General features: G+C 42.3%; 1 protein-coding gene across 4 annotated transcripts in view; it reads left to right on the top strand.

The window, feature by feature from the left end:
* The window catches only part of ATP11B (ATPase phospholipid transporting 11B (putative)), a 101,575-nt gene that overhangs the window by 33,564 nt on the left and 44,987 nt on the right, over positions 1-23,024 (top strand). For all 4 annotated transcript variants that reach the window (XM_081955293.1, XM_081955291.1, XM_081955292.1 and 1 more), the window contains exons 5-14: positions 305-412; positions 1,003-1,131; positions 10,619-10,722; positions 11,824-11,871; positions 13,500-13,564; positions 14,843-14,924; positions 16,366-16,516; positions 18,027-18,224; positions 18,913-19,071; positions 21,642-21,817. In XM_081955293.1, coding sequence (XP_081811419.1) covers positions 305-412; positions 1,003-1,131; positions 10,619-10,722; positions 11,824-11,871; positions 13,500-13,564; positions 14,843-14,924; positions 16,366-16,516; positions 18,027-18,224; positions 18,913-19,071; positions 21,642-21,817 — 1,220 coding nt within the window. The remainder of the gene's footprint in view (positions 1-304; positions 413-1,002; positions 1,132-10,618; positions 10,723-11,823; positions 11,872-13,499; positions 13,565-14,842; positions 14,925-16,365; positions 16,517-18,026; positions 18,225-18,912; positions 19,072-21,641; positions 21,818-23,024) is intronic.

Here is a 23,024-nt window from a genome sequence, read left to right as displayed (position 1 = left end):
GTCTAAATATTTGGCTGACTATGCAACCAATCATACTTTGTTAAATGTATATGCCTCCCAACTCTCATCTGAGTAGGAACGATCATGCAATTGCATTTTTCCCCTCATTTCTCATGACTTTTCTTGAGGTATGCATGCAAGTCTTCTCAGGCAACCTTTATCTATTTTGGAAAACTCTCCGTAACATAACCCCGATCAGACAAAACAATTTTTTTTTCGGCCCTAGTTTGATCCTCTGATAAAATTTGAGATGGCAGCCAAGCAGCAGGCAAGATATATTAGTGACTTCCTTTGATCTTTTCAGGGTTATGAAGATTGGCTACGGCACAAAGCAGACAATGAAGTGAATGGAGCCCCAGTGTATGTTGTTCGTAGTGGTGGCCTCGTAAAAACAAGATCAAAGAACATTCGGGTATGTGCCTTACATAAAACGAGGGTCTGCCTTCTGTAATTGTGGGGTTGAAACAAAACAGTTATGGCTTTGTATTCAGTTTTACGAAGAACTTAGACTGAATAACACCGTGATGGCAAACTTATGGCACAAATGCCACAAGTGGCACACAGAGCCACCGCGCATGCACCTCCCGACAGCCAACTGGTTTTCGGGTCTCTGCCATGCATCCGTGGAGGTGGGACGCATGTGGGGGGAACGTGTGTGCATGCATGTGGGGTGGGGCACATGTGCGGGGGCAATTGCATTGCATTTTAGGGCTTTGCACACATTGTGTGTGTGTACACACACACACACACACACACGCTCCCCATTTTGGGCCTGGAAGACCTTCTGCACCAACTTGAAAGCCAAAAATGGGCGGGGGGGTCCATGTGCAGGGGCCACATGCATGGGGGTGGGGTGCATGTGCGGTGAGCACGTGCATTGCATTTTGGGGCTGCGCACATGCGCTTTGGGCACAGGGCACCAAAAAGGTTAGCCATCACTTTAATAACGTTTCGTTGGACTATTTTAAATCCGTTTTTCCATGCCTCCTCCTGTCTCCCCAGGTAGGAGATATTGTGAGAGTAGCCAAAGATGAAACTTTCCCTGCTGATCTCGTACTTCTGTCCTCTGATAGAGAACATGGCTGTTGCTATGTTACGACTGCAAGTTTGGATGGAGAAACTAATCTTAAGGTCTGCGTCCATACTGTTAAAATGGATTCATTTTTTGTTTTTTGAAATTGTGGCTGGGGTATTTTGATATGTTTATGTAAAAAAGAGTGTTATTTTTTTAAAAAAAATTGTTGGGTTCATATCAAAGCTTTGGGGATGGGATTTAATAGGCAAAGACCATGTTATATAATTCATTTTTATGAATTTAAGGAAAAATATTAGCACGAGTTTCTTAGGCACAGTTAATATGATTAATTGGAATGTGTTGTGTAGCTCTGATTATAAAGAAGTGAGTAGCAAATGTAAACAAAAGGATTCAGATTTGTTAGAAAGATCTTTAAGGACAAATACTTTCTGTTTTCTATGTTATTTTCCTCTAATTTGCCCAATTTTTGTCTTATGTTGTTGACTGGTATAAGACAGTAAGGTGCACAAAATGTTTCAAATTTAAAATATTTGAGCTTGAAATACCTGTTTCTATTTAAGTAAAATGTTGAGTTCAACATGGGACATTATAGTTTAAGATATTTTGAATCTGAAAGGTTTTTATACCAGTCCAAAATAGCCAGCAATAGGAGCTTTCTTTTTTCCTTTTCTGCTAAAGCCATTCATGCTTCCTTTCTTTATTTGTCTTGGCATTTGATGCTCATTAATTCTTTCTAGGTGACCAAATCCCCATCTCAATATATTTTTTTCTCATTGGTTATTTACTTTCACCTATTTATTTCTTGTATCAGACCACATACTACCCACAATCTTTTTTTACTCACATTTGTATATCTTAATATTTCTCTAACTATCCCCCCCCCCTTTTAATAAACATTCTACAAGCTCCATCCAATTTATGATCTGGGTTTTTTCCCCCTACTATTTGTCAAGTGATGATCATCATGTGAAGAGAGTCTTGCACTCGTTAGGATGAACAAATAACCCTCACACATCATTTTGTCAGGATTGAAATTTATGAACACCACACCAGATGGAAGAAATGTATCATTCTCCTGTGCGCTGCTTGGAGAATCCAAGCATGGGATAACTTTGTCCATTAGCCTAGAGACTGATGACCATGCCTCCTCTGACTGGAAGAGTTCAGTTTTTTAACTCAGTCCAGCTTGAAGAGACGTGTAATTTTTCTCTCTAACATAATAGACAAATTAACTCTTTCAACTGTAAGTATTTCCATTGTAGATTTTTTTTCCTCTACTCTAGGTGACTACTGAATTGAAGGGCAGGCAGTTCTGTTCTGACGGACTGCCTTGCCGGGCCATTCGTTTTTCCCGGCGCAATTCTGGTGCCCCTGAAGACTAACTCGGCCAAAACGGGTAGCGGTTGACCTCATCCCTACCGATACGGAAACAAACTCTGCACCAAGTGGAAGATCCAACAGGTTCCTAACAAACCTAGCAGACAACTTTGTTTTCCAAAAAGTAGAGAAGGAAACAAGGGGGTCAGCCATACTGGACTTAATTCTCACTAACAGAGAGGAAATGATAGAAGGTGTTGAAGCCATAGGAACCCTGGGGGCAAGTGACCATGCAATATTGGAATTCAACATTATCCAAACACAAGTAGTAAAACAAAGTCAAACTAGAGTCTTGGACTTTAAGAAAGCTAATTTCAATAAACTTAGAGAGAGCTTGGGAAAAATTCCATGGATGAGAATCCTCGAGGGGAAAACAACTCAAGAAGCTTGGGAAATTTTGAAAAATGAGATTAGAAAAGCCCAGTCTAACACAATACCAATGAAGAAGAAAAACAACAGCTCCCAAAAGAAACCAGCATGGCTGCATAAACAACTATCTGACAAACTGAAAGACAAAAAAAGTAAGTATAAAAAGTGGAAGGAGGGGAACATAACTAAGGCAGAATATCAGCAAATAGCCCGAGCCTGTAAAGATGAAGTGAGGAAAGCTAAGGCTCACAATGAAGAAAGGCTTGCCACAAAAGTAAAAATTAACAAAAAAAGCTTCTTCCAACATGTTAAAAACAAGAAAAAAGTTAAGGAAACAATTGGTCCATTGCTAGGAGAAAGTGGCAAGAAGGTGACAAGCAACAGGGAGAAAGCAGAACTATTTAACTCATGTTTTGCATCTGTCTTTACACAAAGGGATAAAACAGTCCAACCTATCAAAAGCAGCACCACAAAATTAGGAACACAAATTGAAATAGGGAAGAAAATGGTAAGTGAGCACCTGTCTACCCTAGACGAGTTCAAATCACCAGGACCGGATGGATTACACCCCAGAGTTCTGAAGGAACTAGCAGACGAGATCTCAGAACCACTGAATTATATCTTTCAGAGATCCTGGAACACCGGGGAACTACCAGAGGACTGGAAAAGAGCTGATGTGGTTCCCATCTTCAAAAAAGGGAAAAAATTAGATCCAGGAAACTACAGACCTATCAGCCTAACCTCAATACCAGGAAAGATTCTGGAAAAAATAATCAAGCAACGAATTTGCGAACACCTAGAAGCAAACAAAGTAATAGCCAAAAGCCAACATGGATTTGTCAAAAACAGATCATGCCAGACTAATCTTATTGCATTCTTTGATAATGTGACAAAATTAGTGGACCAGAGGAATGCCGTTGATATAGTTTACTTGGATTTCAGTAAGGCTTTTGATAAGGTAGACCATAACCTACTACTAGATAAAGTAGAAGAATGTGGGTTAGACAGCATCACCACCAGATGGATTGGTAACTGGCTGACCAACCGCACTCAACGTGTAGTTCTCAATGGAACTGCATCTACATGGAGGGAAGTATGCAGTGGAGTACCCCAAGGCTCTGTTTTAGGCCCAGTACTCTTCAACATCTTCATCAATGATTTGGATGAGGGAATAAATGGGGAACTCATCAAATTTGCAGATGATACCAAACTGGCAGGAATAGCCAACACTCCAGAAGATAGGCTTAAGATACAGAAGGATCTTGACAAACTTGAACATTGGGCACTATCTAATAAAATGAAATTCAATGGTGAAAAGAGTAAGGTTCTACATTTAGGCAACAAAAACGGAATGCACAGGTACAGTATAGGTGATACCTTACTCAGTAGTAGTAACTGTGAAAGGGATCTTGGAGTCCTAGTGGACAACCATTTAAATATGAGCCAGCAGTGTGCAGCAGCTGCCAAAAAAGCCAACACAGTTCTAGGCTGCATCAACAGAGGGATAGAATCAAGATCACGTGAAGTGTTAATACCACTTTATAATGCCTTGGTAAGGCCACACTTGGAATACTGCATTCAGTTCTGGTCGCCACGATGCAAAAAAGATGTGGAGACTCTAGAAAGAGTGCAGAGAAGAGCAACAAAGATGATTAGGGGACTGGAGACTAAAACATATGAAGAACGGTTGCAGGAACTGGGTATGTTTAGCTTAAGAGAAAGAAGGACTAGGGGAGACATGATAGCATTATTCCAATATCTCAGAGGTTGCCACAAAGAAGAGGGAGTCAAACTATTCTCCAAAGCACCTGAGGGTAGAACAAGAAGCAATGGGTGGAAACTAATCAAGGAGAGAAGCAACTTAGAACTGAGGAGAAATTTCCTGACAGTGAGAACAATTAATCAGTGGAACAGCTTGCCTCCAGAAGTTGTGAATGCCCCAACACTGGAAGTCTTTAAGAAGATGTTGGATAGCTATTTGTCTGAAACGGTATAGGGTTTCCTGCCTAGGCAGGGGGTTGGACTAGAAGACCTCCAAGGTCCCTTCCAACTCTACTATTGTATTGTATTGTATTATTGATAGCTGCAATGAAGAGCTGGTTCGCCACTCTCGCTTCGGCCACGCTGGGCGCGATCCGCTGATTAAGCGAGATCAGTCCCTACTGCTTTAAATTCGCTTTGCCACTGAGCCTCACTGTTCATACGAGTTCGGCTTCCCTAGCAGGCACGATTCATTAGAAGTAGCGCAATCACTGTCCTGCTCACAGAGCAGCGGTTACTGCCGCGGCTGCCGCGAGGGAAAGAGTTTCAAGACGGCCATTGCCCTCTTCAAAATTGCAACGGTGGCCATTTTGGAAGCCCTTTTTAAAAGTCCACGCCATTGCAAAAGGACTAAAGGACAGCGATCTGTTCACGCCCAGGCGCTTGATGTCAGATCACCTGAGGGCGGTACTAACGGCAGCCTGACGCTGACCGCCATTGCTCACGAAGACTCATTTGGTGTAGCAGCAGCTCGTACTTCTTTGACCTGTGCTCTCCTTTGCAAAGCCCGATCGTTGAACAAACCTTCGTTTCTCAGATCGGCTGATTATTCTGAGCGAGCTCATATTCTAACAATAGCTGACCGCTTGGCGACTGGGAACAACTCAGGGGCAGAAACCTCCCCCTCATTGCCTTCCATTCAGTCCAGGGCCAGCGATAGGGTTGGGAGGATGGTCGCCAGGACCTCCTGCAGGACCAGATCAGGCACCTCATCTGCGGCTGCAGATAAGGCCGCAGGGCGCAAAGATAAGAACAAGAAGGGAACTAGACCTCTGGCAGCTTCCACTTCCAGTAGGTCCCCACCAGCCCTCACCTTGCAGGCCTCTTCACCAGCCTCCCCATGCAGACTGACAGGAATTCAGGGATGGTCCCCCGGATATTCCTCTGCCACAGGGCCTCTCTGTTGGAGACATAGGATTGGGACTCCATTCATTGTCTGAGGCCTCAGACATGTCGGAGGTTCAGGCAACCGTGCCTAGATGCTCAGAACCATCAGCCACCTTTATCCCCACAGCAGCAGGGTTGAGGCCCGAGGAAACACCTACTATCAGTATTCCTCTGGAGCTCAGAGACATGATTTCTGTGGCCATAACTCAGGGTGTAGATGCTGAACTCCAGCAAAGGGGGCAACGTCCCAAACATTCGACCTTGCCCAGGGAACTATCTGTTTCGCAAGGGGATCCTCCATCCCCACTACCCTCAATCCACAGTGAGGGTTCTATGACGGGTGATGAGGAAGACTTGGGAGGGTTGGAGCTCTTGGATGATGATGATGGCCCAGCGCAGGACAAGCCTTCTTTCTCCGAGCTGTTTCGCCCTAAATTATTTAAATCATAATTATATAAGGCCAAGACCACCGCCAACACGGGCGGCTCTACCACACAGGCCAGCGCAGCAGTGGGACTCGACTCCACGGACCGGTTCTTTGCTGAACAGATTCAGCAGCAGGACACTATCCCTTTCCCTAAACTATTTGTAGATGTAGTGCAGAGACAGTGGATGCAGCCTGCTGCAATTCCACCTCCCAGCAACGGTGACAGAAAGTTATATGATTCAACCCCGGAGATGGATGGGATCCTTCAGTTTCCCACCGTAGATCCCCCATTTGCTGCTTTAGCCTCCCCAGCCCTGGTGCCATCCGAACAGTCGGAAGGCCTCAAGGGAGAGGATTGCAAAGCCGAATTGATGATTCGCAAAATACACCAGGCTGCCGCCTGGGCTTTACGTTCCGCGGCTGCAGCTTCCTTTTTGAATCGAACATCCCTGGTATGGCTGAAACAGCTCCAAGTCAGAGTTGCTCCAGAAGATATGCGACTGCACTAGGATATTAACAAACTGGTCGCCACTTTGGAATATTCCTCTGATGCTACTCTTAACGCGACTAAATTTGCGTCTTGGGCTGTAGCGTCCAATGTCACCTCCCACCACCTCCTATGGCTCCGCCATTGGCAGGTGGATATAAAATCTAAATGGCGCCTAGGTTCGACCCCATTCAAGGGCGGCCCTTTGTTTGGGACCACCTTGGACCCCATCCTGATAGAAACAAGAGATAAACGCAAGGTACTCCCATCCACCATCAGATGTTTGGATAGGAGACACCAGCCTTACTTCAGGAGGCAGCCCTTTCGGGCCACAGGGTATGGGTTCACAACAGTACCTTATGATCCCCAGTATAATAGGCCATACACACAGGGGCAGGACCGTGCTCAGGACCAGTCGGTGGCCCGGGACAGAAATAGACAACAGAATCAGCAGCAGCCACAGGCCCAGCGGCCATTTCGTGGCGCCAACAACCAGTCCTTTCGCCAGTATAGGTGACTCCCAAAGCATGGGCCTATTGACGGACGATTGTTAGCCTTCGCCAGAAACCACCTCAGATGCTTGGGTTGTGCAGACCGTGAGGCTAGGCCTCACGCTAGAGTTTCTCTCCATTCCCCCGAGATGTTTCATAAAGTGCCCCATCCCCAGGTGTCAGGTGAAACAGGGTCTCATGAACCAGGAGATCCAACACTTATTATCCATTGATGCCATAGAACCAGTGCCCCAGGGACAGGAAAGGCTAGGATTCTACTCGATCTTGTTCCTAGTCCCCAAGTCCTCAGGAGAATGGAGAGCCATTCTAGATTTGAAGAGACTGAATCTGTACATCAAATACCAAAGATTCAAGATGCAGTCCCTCAAGAGCATTCTGACCTGCATCCGACAAGGCGACCTGATGACATCAATCGACATAAAAGAAGTCTATCTACATGTGCCCATAGACGCGGCACACAGGGAATCCCTGAGGTTCCACTTTGCGGTCCGCCATTTTCAATACAAGACCCTGCCATTCGGCCTCTCATCGGCCTCACAAACCTTTACCAAACTGTTGGCAGCGATAGCCGCATATCTGCGCTCCCTACCGCTCAGAGTAAATTGTTACCTCGACAATGTCTTGATTCTCTCCTCATCGAGCTCCCAGGCAGTTCGAGATCTTCAAATAACTATCGACACCCTGCAGCGCCATGGGTTTTGTGCTGAATTTTCTGAAAAGCCACCTTCAGCCAATGACGAGGCTTCTCCATCTCGGGACTCTAATAGACTCTGTGGCATTGTCTCCGGAGCGACGCAGCAGCATCCTGTCGCTGGTGAGTCACATTCGAAGTCAGAGACTAATACCGCTAGCTGTACTTTCCCAGCTTCTGGGAAAAATGATTTCGTGCATAGACATTGTTCCCTGGGCGTGTTTCCATGCTCGTCCCCTCCAGTGGTTCCTTCTCCCATTCCAGAGTGCTCACACCAGCCACTCTCAGGTCAAGGTGCAAATCTCACCCAAGGTGTCCACATCACTCCACTGGTGGAAGTCCTCCAATCTGAGCCAGGAGTCCCTCTTCTAGGAGCCGGACCGGATTGTGATAACGACCGATGAAAGCCTGTACAGATGGGGGACGCACTCACTCGACCAGGTAGCCCAGGGACATCGGAATCCACAGGAGCTCAGAAACAGCATCAACTGGCTGGAGCTGCGCGCCATCCGGTTGGCACTTCTCGACTTTCAGGACTTGGTCAGGGCCAGTCATGTGCTGGTCCTCACCAACAACGTGGCCTCCAAGGCGCATGTCAACTGCCAGGGAGGCACGCAATCCAAGTCACTGATGTTGGAAGCGGAAAGATTCCACTGTTGGGCAGAAAAACATCTATCAATACGGGCGGAGCATATCTCGGGGACCGCGAACTTCCAAGCAGACTGGCTGAGCAGGGAAACGGTGGATCAGTCAGAGTGGCGTCTATCCCTAGCCCTGTTCCAAGAGCTATCCCGCAGATTCGGTCACCCAGACACTCACCTCCCATGCTTCTTTGTGAGATTCCAGGTGCCGAGAGCAGAGGACATCGATGCACTACGCAGCCCATGACCCCCGGGCCTGCTTTATGCGTTTCCACCACTCCCAGTAATTCCGCATGTCATTTGGAAGATACTGGCAGAACAGGCGGAGGTCCTGCTAGTCGCCCCGATGTGGCCGCGACGTCCTTGTTATGCTGACCTGCTGAATCTGTCCATATGTCACCCTTGGAGAATTCCGGATGATCAGATATCCCTCTCACAGGGGGCGCTATATCATCCGAGCCCCCAAGTTTTACAATTAGCCGTGTGGCACTTGAGAAGGATATCTTGATGAAACAAAAGTTTTCTATCAAGGTCATCAAAACGATCCAGGCAGCTCGGCGTCTGTCCACGACAAGAATTTACGAGGCCACCTGGAGGGCCTTCTGCGAGTGGGCATGCAGAGCCAATATTAACCCTGTCTCGGCTTCAGTGCCCCAAGTACTCGAGTTTTTGCAGACGGGTATAGATAAAGGCCTTACTCCCAATACTCTACGCTGCCAAGTTGCAGCTCCCTGGCTCAACATTCACATGTATGGTCTTTTCTCAAAGGGGCTTCAAACCTTAAGCCCCCAGTCATCCATCGCTATCCCATGTGGGACTGACAGTGGTACTACAGGTTCTCACCTCTGAGCCCTTCGAGCCTCTCAGCGCAGTTAGTCTCAGATTGTTGACCCTTAAAACTGTTTTCCTTGTAGCCATTACTTCAGCTCATAGGGTATCGGAGCTGGCAGCCCTGTCGGTCCACGAGGAACTCTGTATTTTCCACCCAAACAGGTGGTCCTTCGCCTGGATCCAACATTCTTCCCCAAGGTCAACTCGTGGTTTCACCAGGAGATCATTCTCCCGGACTTCCGTCTGCGACCTTCGCACCTGAGAGAGAAACAATGGCACCGGCTTGTCGTTCACAGGGCACTCTGCCATTATGTGAAACGAATTGCTTCATTTAGAAGGTCGGAAGCCTTATTCGTTTCCTTTCAGCCATCAACCATGGGCCAGAAGGTGTCCTCCAACACTATTGGACATTGGCTGAAAGCATGCATTGCCCTTGCCTACAAGACCCAGTCTAGACCTGTACCCAGGCGCATCACTCCTCATTCCACCAGGAGTGCGCCACCTCGGCAGCTTGGGCCACTCAAGCCTCGGTAGAGGTGATTTGTAGGGCAGTAACCTGGTCATCTCCGTCGCCCTTTGTCAGACATTATATGTTTGACGCGTTTGCCTCGGCTGAGGCCTCACTTGGGCGGCGGGTCCTTCAGAGGGTTATATCGGCATTTCAGACCCCTGACCAGCCAGGCTCCCGCCCTTGAGCTTCATTGCTTTGGCATGTCCCATGCTTGGATTCTCCAAGCAGCGCACAGAACGACCGTTGACTTACCTGAACGGTCCTTCTATGTGCGCTGCGAGGAGAATCCACCCCACCTTCGCTTCGGTTGGTCCAGGGGACTTCGGGACTTGTATTTCCCATCTGCCCTGTTTGGAGTTTGACTTGAGGATCAGACTGTTTCATTTCTGGACTATTTCTATTATATTATGACCTGACAGCAAAATCTACATCTCTTAGTTCGGCTGAGCCTTTGTACAAAACTGAACTCTTCCAGTCAGAAGAGGCGTGGTCAACAATTTCATAACTCAGTCTCTAGGCTAATGGACAAAGTTAACCCATGCTTGGATTCTCCTCGCAGCGCACATAGAAGGACCGTTCAGGTAAGTCAACAGTCGTTTTCCTATTGACAGATGATGAATTTACCAAATCGTGGCTTGTTTTTACTCAGCATTTTCTATAATACTGACAACTTACTGGAAAATTAGGAATATAGTTTTAAGAGTTCACAAGGGGTTTTGGGGCCTTTGAGGTTTTTGGCCTTGGGGATCTGTGGAATACATTAACCAAGACTTGTCAAATCATTGCTTTTTTTTGCTTTTTTTTTAAGACACACATTGCAGTCCCAGAAACTGCTGTGTTGCAGTCAGTTGCCAATCTCGACAAACTTGTAGCTGTTATTGAATGCCAGCAACCAGAAGCAGATCTTTACAGGTTTCTGTTTTTTATTACTGTCCTTTTTTTAAAAAAAGAATTTGGAAAAGGAAGTTATGGCTATTAAAAATTAGGCCGAAACTGCTCTTGGGAATTTTTGTGATGGAGTCATTAACTTAAATGCCTTATGTGCCTTAGAGAAAACAAGGGCATGACTTACTGGGAATGCTCTATTAATTTCATTTGGGAGCTTCCCTAAGTTTGAAAAATTCTCCCAATGTTCAAGCATTCAGTCCCCACTTCCTAGTTAAAAAAAAAAAAAAAACAGGATGAAACATTTGATTCTCTGTCATCCTAACACTGAGAGTTCAGCCAACAGCTCTTCAAGACAATGCAGCTTTGCTACAGAAAGCTGTTACAGGTAGTCCTCGACTTACAACCTTTCATTTTGTGACCGTTCGAAGATACAATGACACTGAAAAAAGTGACTTAGGTCCATATTTCAAACTTACAATCATTGCAGCATCCTCACGATCACCTGATCAAAATTTGCATGCTCAGATTTATGACAGTTGACGTGTCCCAGGATCATGTTGATCACCTTTTGCAACCTTTTGACAAGCCAAGTCAATGGGGAAGCCAGTTTCACTTAACAACTGTGTTACCAATTTAACAGCTGCAATGATTTGCTTAACACTAGCAAAAAAGGTCATAAAATCAGGCAAAATTCGCTTAACAATTGTCTTGCTTAGCAACAGAAACTTTGGGTACAATCGAGAGACTACCTGTATTATTTTATATTTTATATCTAAACATAAGGAAAGGTCCTATGTTAAATTGTTGTATTAAAATGGAAGAAAGTTAAAGAATGTGGCTTTGAATTTAGCTAACCAGGAAGCCTCCACCTGTGGTTTGTTTAGCACTTATGTCTGAACTGGGATTTCTGATTGTTGCTTCCTGGTTTGTTCTTGGCTTCAGATTCCTGGCTTTGTTGATCATGGCATGCCAGGAATTGGGCTTACCATTACATGCAAACCAGGTCAGTTTCTTTAACTCATCTCCTACACTGTTAATGGTCAGGATTTAATGGCATTTTGAAAAATTAATGTTTCCTTGTATTTATTTATTTTTGAATCCTAACACATTCAAATTGTTTTGCAGATTTGTTGGGCGTATAACCATAAGTCATCAAATTGAGGAAATAGTACGGTAAGCCAAATGCCTTTACTCTTGGTGAATGTGATTTGGGATCAATTCTATATCCAGGCAATCCAATGAATGAAATCAAATAAAACGCATTTGTATGCATCAGGCACAGGGAAGATTAAGCACACTGACCAGATGTTCCTACACTACTTTTGTGATCCTTCTGCTTCCTTGTGTTTTTGTTGCCCTGTTCTGTTAATCTAGGTTGTTGGTTTTTTTGCTAGAATGCTTTTAAAGAACTACTTCTGCATAAATAATAAGCCGTAGTGGAAATATCTTAAACTGTGAGGAAAAGCTATTGCAAGCTATTGTAATTTATAGTTACAAGCTATTATTCCTTCCTGGTTTGGATGATGCTATGAACTGCCAGTTGCTAGTTTGACCAGTTTGGACTAATTCATACAGCAAGTTGTTGTTGTTGTTATATCAAAATAATAGTAAAAGCTAGTTTTCTTTATAATAGTACATTCTGGGTTGGTATAGACCAGTCCAGGCTTATGTACCTGTTAAACTTGCTATTTCTTCTAATAATTACATAAACATTTCAAGCCACAATAGATGAATGGTGCCCAACAGTCTTGTCTTAAAATTGAACATTGGGTCAGCATGGCAGACAATTTTATTTGATTCAGGGTCTTTTCCCATTGACCCTCATGACCCTTTGTAAACATCTCTATAAATACCATAAGAATTAATCTGGTCAGAGGGTTCTAGTCATTGTAGAAAACCTTAAGAGAAATAGGTGGAGTTGAAATTATCACCGAGAACAACAAAGCAGTTCATAAATCAAGTATCTTCTCTGTAAAGGGGAATTCAAGTATTGCTTGCTTGTGGGATGAGGGAGTTGTACTTACTTGGCATATTCAGATGAATCCAGAACTCCTTGGAGAAGGAGTTGTGGTGAAAAACAGCCAAGCAAGCAGTAGCTAAGCAACATGAATAACAATATCAAATGTCCTGAAACACTAAAGGAATTTTTGAATTAAAAATTCAAAATATATATATTTAATGTAAAATATTTAACTTTGATTGTTGTTGTTTAGTTTCATTCTTAGATAGCACAACAGAATTTAAAAAAAAAACCTTGGCAGCCTTACTGGACTGAAAGAAAGGACTTGTATAGCATCTGTTGTGTCTTATGACCTGGTGATGCCTCCATGAAGTTCACAATTAGAATGAGATGGTCATTACATGACACACTGTTCACGGTGTCTCCGACTGTACGTGTAGATTAATTAGGTGTCATTGACACCATTCTACGGATTTATCTCTTCCTTTTTAGGAAGTTGCCTACTGTTAGCCCCAATAAAATTGCTACATTCTAGGGAATTGAGGGGTAGAGCAGAGCTGGGGAACTATGGCTCCTTTATGACTTGTGGACTCCAACTCCCAGCATTCCTGAGCCAGCATGGCTTTTTCAAACTGCCCTGCTCAGTGTGTGTGTGTGTGTGTGTGTGTGTGTGCCTTCAAGTTGGTTTTTGATGCCTGGTGATTTGCCTGGACTAGTCCCTGCAGTTTTCTTGGCCAGGCTTTCAGGAGCGGTTTGCCATTGCCTTCTTCCCAGGGCTGAGAAAAAGGGACTGGCTCACTTTAACCAACAATGTAACCAAACAATGATCTTTCTTTTGCAGACCACTGGGACCCGAAAGTCTTCTGCTTCGTGGAGCAAGGTTGAAAAACACTAAAGAAATTTTTGGTATGTGACATACAGGTTTCACTAACTTGGTGTTAATATTTCTTGAATGGATGAAATTGCATAGCATCCTTTTAGAGTAGCTATCCCTGGCATATCATCCAGGTTAGAATACTTTTCCTAATTAAGAGGAAGAGTCTCATGTTGATTGTAATAACTTTCAGCTAGAAATACAGATAGTCTTCAACTTGCAACAGTGTCCATTCAAAATTACAACAGTATTGAAAAAAGTGACTTATGACCGTTTTAACACTTATGACCATTGAAGCATCCTCATCATCACATGATCAAAATTTAAACACTTGGCAACTGACTCATATTTATGACGGTTGCAGTGACCCAGGGTCACATGATCCCCTGTTGCGACCTTTTGACAAGCAGTCAATGGGGAAGCCAGACTCACTTAACAACTGCAATTATTCACTTAACAAATGTGGCAAGAAAAGTTGTAAAATGGGGTAAAACTCACTTAACAAATATCTCAGCAACATAAAATGTGGGCTCAATTGTGGTCATAAGTGATAGACTAGTTGTAGTTGATTCTGGTGCAACCAGAAAAACCTGGATTCTATGTCTGTCCTTCATTCACCATTTTAACTCCTATTGGTGCTTTCAATTCCAGACCACTTAAGCTTTTTGCTGAAAAAGTTTTTATCTGTTGCCTCCTGGTCCACTTGATTTAGTTAGAATATCGTTCCATTTTAAAAATCTGAAAAAAACCTAACTATGTATATAAAAATGGCTGTGTATGTGTATGTTCCAGCATAACTCTGGAATGCCTTGAGCAATTTCAACTAAACTTGATAACACAGATGACTTAATTTTTGGAAAAAAATACTGTGGAGGTAAGACACCCCTAATACCCCTCAGGGTGTGTGTTTTGTTAAGATACAGCCTGTTGTGCCTTCAAATGGCTTCTACTGTACAGCATAATGCAGTTGCCATGGTAATGGCTTCACAGTACTCCATAAGGGGGCTCCCTCTGGTAAGGGGGAAAATCCAACATTAGAAATTACGTTTGGTCTGGACATTTTGCCCCTATAAATAAATGCCCGGGCAACGCCGGGCTATCAGCTAGTCACTTTAAAAAATCACAACGTGAATTTTAAAAAAACCTGTCACTGCAATCATAGAGTAGATTTGGAAACCCAACAGTGTGACCAGCCGGAAATTGAAGGAAGCCATCTATGTCTGGCTCCTCAAAAGAAAGGGAAGTGAAAAAGCCTCAGGTATTAACACAGTCTTGCTGCCATGCTGAATGTTCTTTTACTTTTTTTATAGGTGTTGCTGTGTATACAGGAATGGAGTCAAAGATGGCATTGAATTATAAGAGCAAATCACAGAAACGATCAGCAGTAGAGAAGTACGTGGTTGGCAGTATTTTACTCCATTAAAGATTAATGTATTAACTGAAACTGTAAAACAAGAGGAATTCAGAGTAAGGAGTAGCATAGGATACAAGGGAACAATTCAGATATTTATTATGGTCATAGACTAGCAGGGTGGAATGCAAACAATAATTTTAAAAGCTAAACTAAACAATACAAAATATACTGTTAAAAAACAAAGGAACATGTTTTAAAAACATTTTTGAACATCTCTGTGCTTGAACCATTTGCTAAGTATTTATTATCAGGTTAATAAATGTTCACATGTTCTAGTTTAGCAAAATTAATATTTGCTTTTGGAATATTCAAACATATTGAATGTGGACTTTGTTCTTCAAGATAACATGGAAATAAATCAGCATGTGATATGGGATATAGTCAAACTAAACCCCCTTCTGATAAGAGTTTTTTGAGAAATAATTTGATAGGCCATCAGCATGTGACAAAGCAGAGCCCTGATGATACTCAATCCATTCTGCATATCGGTTTGCCCTTGAGTGTTTTATTTTGCTTCACTTCTTCTTTTTTTAGTTTTAATTGTTTTATTAGCATAATATATAAAAATTCCATTTCAATCGAACAGTGTGTTGTCTGGTTACAATTATTTTTAGGCAATCATAATCAGAGTGTTTACAATAACATGTATCACAATAAAGTTAATACTGTAGTGACAATATTTTGTTTGTCCATTTTAACAAATTTCCATTTTACCGGTAACATTTATCCTTTTTATGTCCATTTCTTTCTAACTTCTGTTTTTATTGTCTAGCCATTAATAAAATAAGTCCCATGTCAAAAAGTATTTAGTTCTTTATCTTTGATAGTAAGTGTTAGTCTATCTATTTCTGCACATTCTAATATTTTCTTAATTATATCTTTCGGGATCTCATCACACTACTTTGCTTCACTTCTAATGAACCAGCCTGTATCTTTTCCCCAAATCTTGTCTTACCATTTCTTGAAACAAGAGACTTCTCGTGATTTTCCATCTTCTGCCTTTAATAGAGAAGAACTTTTTTTTCTTCTTTTTGTAACCATGGGATTAGACAGAAAAAGCAGAGCTGGTGGTTTTCAAGAAAAGATGGGGCAACCATCGGTCCAGGATCGTAGGAGGACTCCTACACCAAGAAGCGGTTTGAACTAGATCACCTCTAATGTCATCTCCAGCCATATGACTCTACAAAACGTTTACTTTTTGGATCTCTACCCTCCCCCATATGCAAAGTTCAAATTGGCTGAATAAAACCCAAAGATTTTAGAACTATTGTTACTGTAGCTTTTTGAAGTAATGTGCAAATATCTTTGAATTGTCCAGAGCTCCCTTTGTCTTCAATGCTCATCTATTTTCCCCCTATAGGACAATTTTAATTCAGTGGCATTTAGGTATTAAAATTGTCTCTCACTTTTGCCCTCCAGGTCTATGAATTCTTTTTTGATTATCTACCTAATAATCCTCCTTTGTGAAGCTGTCGTAAGTACAATACTGAAGTATGCCTGGCAGTCTGAAGAGAAGTGGAATGAACCTTGGTATAACCAGCAAACTGATCATGAAAGAAACAGCAGTAAGGTAAAATGTAAATGATATGCCTGATTTAGGTCTTTTTCCCCGTTTTGATAGCATGATGTGAAAGTTTCAATTTGAGTAATAAAAATAACTAAAGGGAAACAAGAATTAGCTTTTAATTATTGATATATTTTGACTAACTCATCTACTTAAAGGGACGTTAAAAAATCTAACATGCTTAGAAGTTGTTTCTTACCTTCTCGTGCCATCAAGAAGAAGAAATAAAACTTCTACGCAGCAAAGAAAACTCATCTTTATATATTAACCAGCAGTCTTAAGAGGAGAAAGTATATTCCTTCACATGTCACATTAGGTCAAACTGAGGTTAGATTTAGTATATTATCTGAATCCAGTCTCGGACTGATACTGCAATGAAGGCCTCCGTTTCTCCCTTCAGCTATAACACCATTTGCCAACAAAGGCCAATGGAATGAGTGATTTTTATATACAGGTAGTCCTCGACATACGGCCACATTGACCCCAAAAGTTGTGTTGCTAAGTGATATATTTATCAAGTGAGTTTTGCCTCATTTTATGACCTTCCTTGTCACAGTTGTTAAGTGTCACTGCATTTGTTCAGTTAGTAACATGGTTGTTAAGGGAATCTGGCTTCCCCATGGACTTTGCTTGTCAGAACATTATAAAAGGTGATCACATGACCCCAGGACACTGCAACCATCAGTTGCCAAGTGAATTTTGATTACTTGATCATGGGGATGTTGCTATGGTCATAAGTGTGAAAAACGGTCATAAGTCACTTTTTTCAGGGCCATTATAACTTTGAAAGGTCACTAAATGAACTGTTGTAAATCAAGGACTACCTGTGGTAATTTGAGCTCAGTGGAAAAGGGATGAGACAGAAATATAACAAATAAGAACCCTGTTCCGGGTTAAACTTATTTGATCACAAACAGTAAAGTAACTACTTTTGGAAGAAACATAACTTTGGTTTGCTAGTCCTTAGATGACAAAAAGATAGTCCTTGACTTACGACCAAGCGTTCAGCATGTTTCAGAGTTACAATATACCCCAAAGTACATACGATTTGGATTTGAAATTATGGTAGACATCTCTTCCCCCATAATCACATGATTGCATTTTGGGCATTGGGCAAACCAGCCCACATTTATGACAGTTTGTAGTATCCCAAAGATACATGATTGTGATTTATAGTCTTTGCCATAACCAGCGTTTACTTCCAGTTTAACAACTGTGGCATTTGTGTAATGACTTGATTTGTTTAACAACCATTGTGACTTAATTGCCAAAAAAACTCATGAATCCAGTCAGTCACAGGATGACCTACTTAATGACCAGCACAACAATTTTTGGCTCAATTATGTTTGTAAATCAAGGACTACCTGTGTTGGGCTATTACAACCTATGCCCCCACTATATCAATATCTCTGTTCTGCATCATTATATTTTTGTGGTATCTGCTATAATCTTGTTCTCAAATGCTTTCTGTCTTATTTTTTTAAGTTTAATAATACTGTTTCCTTTCTTCTTTTAGATCTTGAGGTTCATTTCAGATTTTCTTGCTTTCCTGGTACTTTACAACTTCATTATACCCATTTCACTTTATGTGACTGTAGAGATGCAGAAATTTCTTGGGTCTTTTTTTATTGGTTGGGACCTTGATCTCTATCATGAAGAAACAAATGAAAAAGCTCAAGTAAATACATCAGACCTGAATGAAGAACTGGGACAGGTATAAAATAATTCAAAATAATTTTTAAAACAAGAGGAACTAGATTTGATTTAATTAATTAAAAGTGATTAAATTCATACTTGTTCTTTTACACAATTAATATTCCCAATATATATAGCTTTGCTGCCCTGTAGGGTACATTGTGTAATTATTAGAAAAGATCATTTAATACTTATTTTCCATGTATGTATAAATAAACCCATTACACCTATTTCAGATAAGCACAATAAATGTGCCCAAGTCTGAACTGAGTGCAGCATCCAGCATCTGCAGACTGTGTGAATGTCCCACTAGTGCAGGGGTGTCAAACTCGATTACATTGAGGGCTGCATCAGGGTTGTGTTTGACCTTGGGGGCCCCGCAGTGGGCATGGCCAGCTCGACCTCACTCGTGTCAGGGGCACCTGTGGTAGCTTGAACCCTCTGCCAGTGAAAATGGGCTCCCGAGCTCTGTTTTCAGCTGCAACGGCCTGCAACCCTCTGCCACCATTTTTGCTGACAGAGGCACCACGGGCCAGTCCTTCGTTGTTTCCAGGGCAGCCCCACGGGCCAGATCCAAGCACCCCGTTTGCTGGATCCAACCCTCGGGTGTTGAATTTGACACCCCTGCACTAGCGGGTGTGAAGGAGATTTGCTGCCTTTTTAAAATTAAATTTCTTTGACTGACGTAACTTCTTAACTTACCTTAGGTGGAGTATGTATTTACAGATAAAACTGGCACACTGACAGAAAATGTGATGCAGTTTCGGGAATGTTCCATTAATGGTCTCAAATACCAAGAAATCAATAGCAGATTAGTTCCCGAGGGATTGATAGAAGACTTTCCAGATGGAGTACAGCCCAGTCTTGTAAGTTCTTTCTAAAATTAATTTCTTGACATTAATTTTGAGCTTTTTATGCTCTAAAGTTGAGGTCCTTCTTGAAGCTCTTTTTATGAGGGTTTTTCAAAAGTAACTTCTCAAAGTTCCAATGTACAAAATTTCTTTTATTTCTGACTGCAACTAAGATCTGTTAATATTTAGGTTTCTAAGAAAAATTAGTATATTATCTGCAAAGAAATAAGTTGCATTATGCTCCATTTTTGTGTGTGTTAATGTTCTTATTTTTCCTAATGTTCTGTGCTAATTGAGTGAGAGCATCCGTGGTTGGAATCCTATGTTTAAATTTGATCCATTGATCCTTATTAGTGCTTCAGTATAATGTATCAATTATCCAAAATAACTACTTTCAATACCCATCTCCAACAGTTATTTTTTTAAAATCGGTTTTTACTCTGTCGGATTCAGAATGTAATGGCAGCAGTGCTAATGCAGATTTAGCACAGTTAGTGTATTTCATTACTAATACTCTTCTAACTGAAGCCTCTATATTTCGAGGGAAAGAAATTCAGAATGATCTTAGGAGAACTATTTAATCTTTTGACCAGCAGGTGGGAGAATTATGTACGCTGTTTTAAGATGCACAAAATAAAGGCAGGATATGAATCTAATAATTTTTTTAAGAATACAAATTTTATCTTGCCTGGCTGTAACTAATACCTTTTTAATGGAATTAAAATAAAACATGTTCAAAATTTAAACTTATTACATAAAAATGCCTATGGCTGGGAAGATTATGTCTGATTGGGTATTCCTAATTCTGTCTCTTGGATTATAAAATGAAGAAGAAAGAAGTTTGACAAACTAGACTTCATACATATGTAATCTCTATATGTACAATAACATGTTCATTATATAAAAGCCCATGTTTAGATTCTGCATGAAATAACAGAAAACACCTGGTAGCTTGTCTATATACAAGTACCATATTTTTCGGAGTATAAAACACACCTTTTTCCCTCAAAAAAGAGGCTGAAAATCTGGGTGCGTCTTATACACTGAGTACAGCATTTTTTGCCTCTTGAAACCCTGCCTCCTTCACCAAAATGGCTGTGCAGAGCCTTTAGGAGGCTTTTGGATGCTCCTGGGGGCTGGGGAGGGCAGAAATGAGCAAAAAGCAGCCCGTTTTTTGCTCAATCCCCCCCCCCCCCCGGAGCACTCTATAAGCTTCCTAGTGCCCTTTTTTTGACAAACAACGGGCTCGTTTTCATGAAAAATGGACCCTTTTTTGCTCATTTCCCCCCCCCCCCCCGGAACACTCTACAAGTCTCCTTAGGGCTATTCATGCCCTTTTGTTGGAAAAAAATGGGCCTGTTTTTGTGAAAAACGGGTCGTTTGGGGGAGGTTTGCAGAGTGCAAAAACTTTTTTTTTTAATTTGCCTCTTCAAAACCTTGCTGCGTCTTATACTCCAGTGCATCTTATACTCTGAAAAATACGGTAGTTCTTGACTTATCAACAAAGTTACAAAAAGGGATTTACAAATTGAATTTGAAGTTTCACCATCCACCTTCCCCTCCTCCTTCATTGTCAAATGACCACATTTGGGACATTTAGTAAGCAACCCACATTTATAGACATTTCCAACATCCCACAGTTTACAATAAGGATGCAGTGGCTCAGTGGCTAAGACGCTGAACTTGTTGATCAGAAAGGTCGGCAATTCGAATCCCTAGCACCACATAACGGAGTGAGCTCCCATTACTTGTCCCAGCTTCTGCCATCCTAGCAGCTCGAAAACATGTAAAAAGTGCAAGTAGAAAAATAGGGACCACCTTTGGTGGGAAGGTCACAGCGTTCCGTGCGCCTTCAGTATTTAGCATGCCGGCCACATGACCACGGAAACGTCTTCAGACAGCGCTGGCTTTGAAATTGAGATGAGCATCGCCCCCTAGAGTTAGGAAGCACATATGTGTGAGGGAAATCTTTATCTTTTACAGTTTACAATGTTTTTCCAGAAACTGGCATTTATTTACCAAATTCCCTATAGCGAACAGTGAGCTCACTTTACAACCGTTACAATTGCTTTACAGCTATCATATTTGCTTAACGACTGTAACACACACACACAGGCTTCTAAAATCGGGCACAGTAATGTAATGACCTGCTTTATGACCATCACAACTTATGACTGAAGTTGCGGGCTCGTTTACCTTCATAAGTTGAGGACTATCTGTAGACTTTTAATTGTTAATAAAAAAAATAACTATTTTAATAAACTTGTAGGTAGGACCATTTGTGAAATATGTAAAATCCTTGTCCAGAGATTTCATATAAAACATTGCAAGACCTTGTTCAGTCTTTGGACAGTATTGTGTGTTGTTGTTGTTTTCTCTTAACTAAAAAACAAGAACTGTTTTTTTATACTGTCCAAAGCACTGAACAGTCCTCCAGCTACGATAGGTCAGATGTTCACTATGGAAAGACACAGGCTTACATTCTTGTGACTAAACATAACTCGTAGACATTTGCTTCATAGGAGAAAGATAAAATTAATAAATCAGATTCATTGCAGTGTTTTGTCTTTAATTTTTTTTAACAGACACATGAGGAAGAACTCTTCCTGAAAGCTCTTTGTCTCTGTCATACAGTGCAGATTAATAATGACCAAACTGATGGCATTTGTGACAGCCCGTGGCGTAGCAATGGCCTACCCTCTGAATTGGAGTACTACGCCTCGTCCCCAGATGAAAAAGCTTTAGTTGAAGCTGCTCGCAGGTAAGGATTGTAAGGCCAGGCTCTGCATGGACTTATAAATGGAGACGTCTTTGTCTGGAGTCCAGTTGGGGCAGCAAGCAAGGAGAAATCCCAAGAGCTGTGAGCCTTTCTTTAACTCTTACCAGATGTGCTCTTGTATGACTTTGAGAATAACAGGGAGGAGGGCATTGCATTGGTGTTTGTAACATGAATGCCATGATTGGTTAGCAAAGTAAAAGCCATAATACCAAACCGATTATCTCTGGGTCTTTTGCTACAGTTACCTTGCCTCACTCTTCCAGTTAATACATTCAGCTGATGAGTCTCAACCGAACTGCAGCCAAAGCATTGCAGAATTGCAGGCTCTTGAGAATCAGACGTCACTGTCAGCCAATCAGCCGTGTCTGTCCCTCCGCCACATTATGAATCGGCATTCTCCATGCCCCTCTGACTTGCGCCTCCTCCTTTAGATCCACCATGGTCACCCCGGTGTCATCTTTTATCATGTCCAGCCAGCAGGTGCTAGAGTGGCCCTTTCTCCTTTTCCCGCTGATCACTCCCGATGTGATTGACATGATTGAGAATCAGAAGGGATGAAGAAATGTCAAACTGAGAATGCCATGTAGGCCATAGAGTCCCTGCTTGGTGTAGAAATTCAAGTAAGGGATCCACAGCAGATACCTACACAGTATACATCAACAATTCCTTGAGAGAAAGACCCCCAAAATTGCACGTACTGTTTTTGTCATGCTTCAGGAGGCTTCTGAGGTCTTCTGAAACCTTGCAAGAAGGCCCCCTCTACTATTCTCCAATGCTTCGGAAGGCCTTCAGAAAACTTCTGATACTTTCCAAAGCATCACAAGGATGGCACCTGTAATTTGGAGAACAGAGTGTGTGGCCTCTGAAAGAAGACTTTCTTATGGAAGGCTTGTGGTGGCGAACCTATGGCATGCGTGCCACAGGTGTCATGCAGCGCCCTCTCTGTGGGCACACAAGCTGTTGCCCTAGTTTAGCTCCATTGCACATGCGCTTGCGCCTCTCACCAGCCAGCTGGTTGTCGAGTCTCTGCCGCACATGCGCAGGGGTGGGGCGTGCATGCACAGGGGGCACACTTGTATGTGTGGTGCTGTGCACGCACTTTGCATTTTGGAGGTTTGGGCACAATTGCACGCTTTGGTCACTTGGTCTAGAAAAAATTAGCCATCACTGGCCTAGGACCTCCAGCACT

The sequence above is a fragment of the Natrix helvetica genome (genome assembly GCF_964273705.1).
Source record: "Natrix helvetica genome assembly, chromosome: 5".
Classification (NCBI taxonomy): domain Eukaryota; kingdom Metazoa; phylum Chordata; class Lepidosauria; order Squamata; family Natricidae; genus Natrix; species Natrix helvetica.
This window is presented reverse-complemented; position numbering and strand designations above follow the sequence as displayed.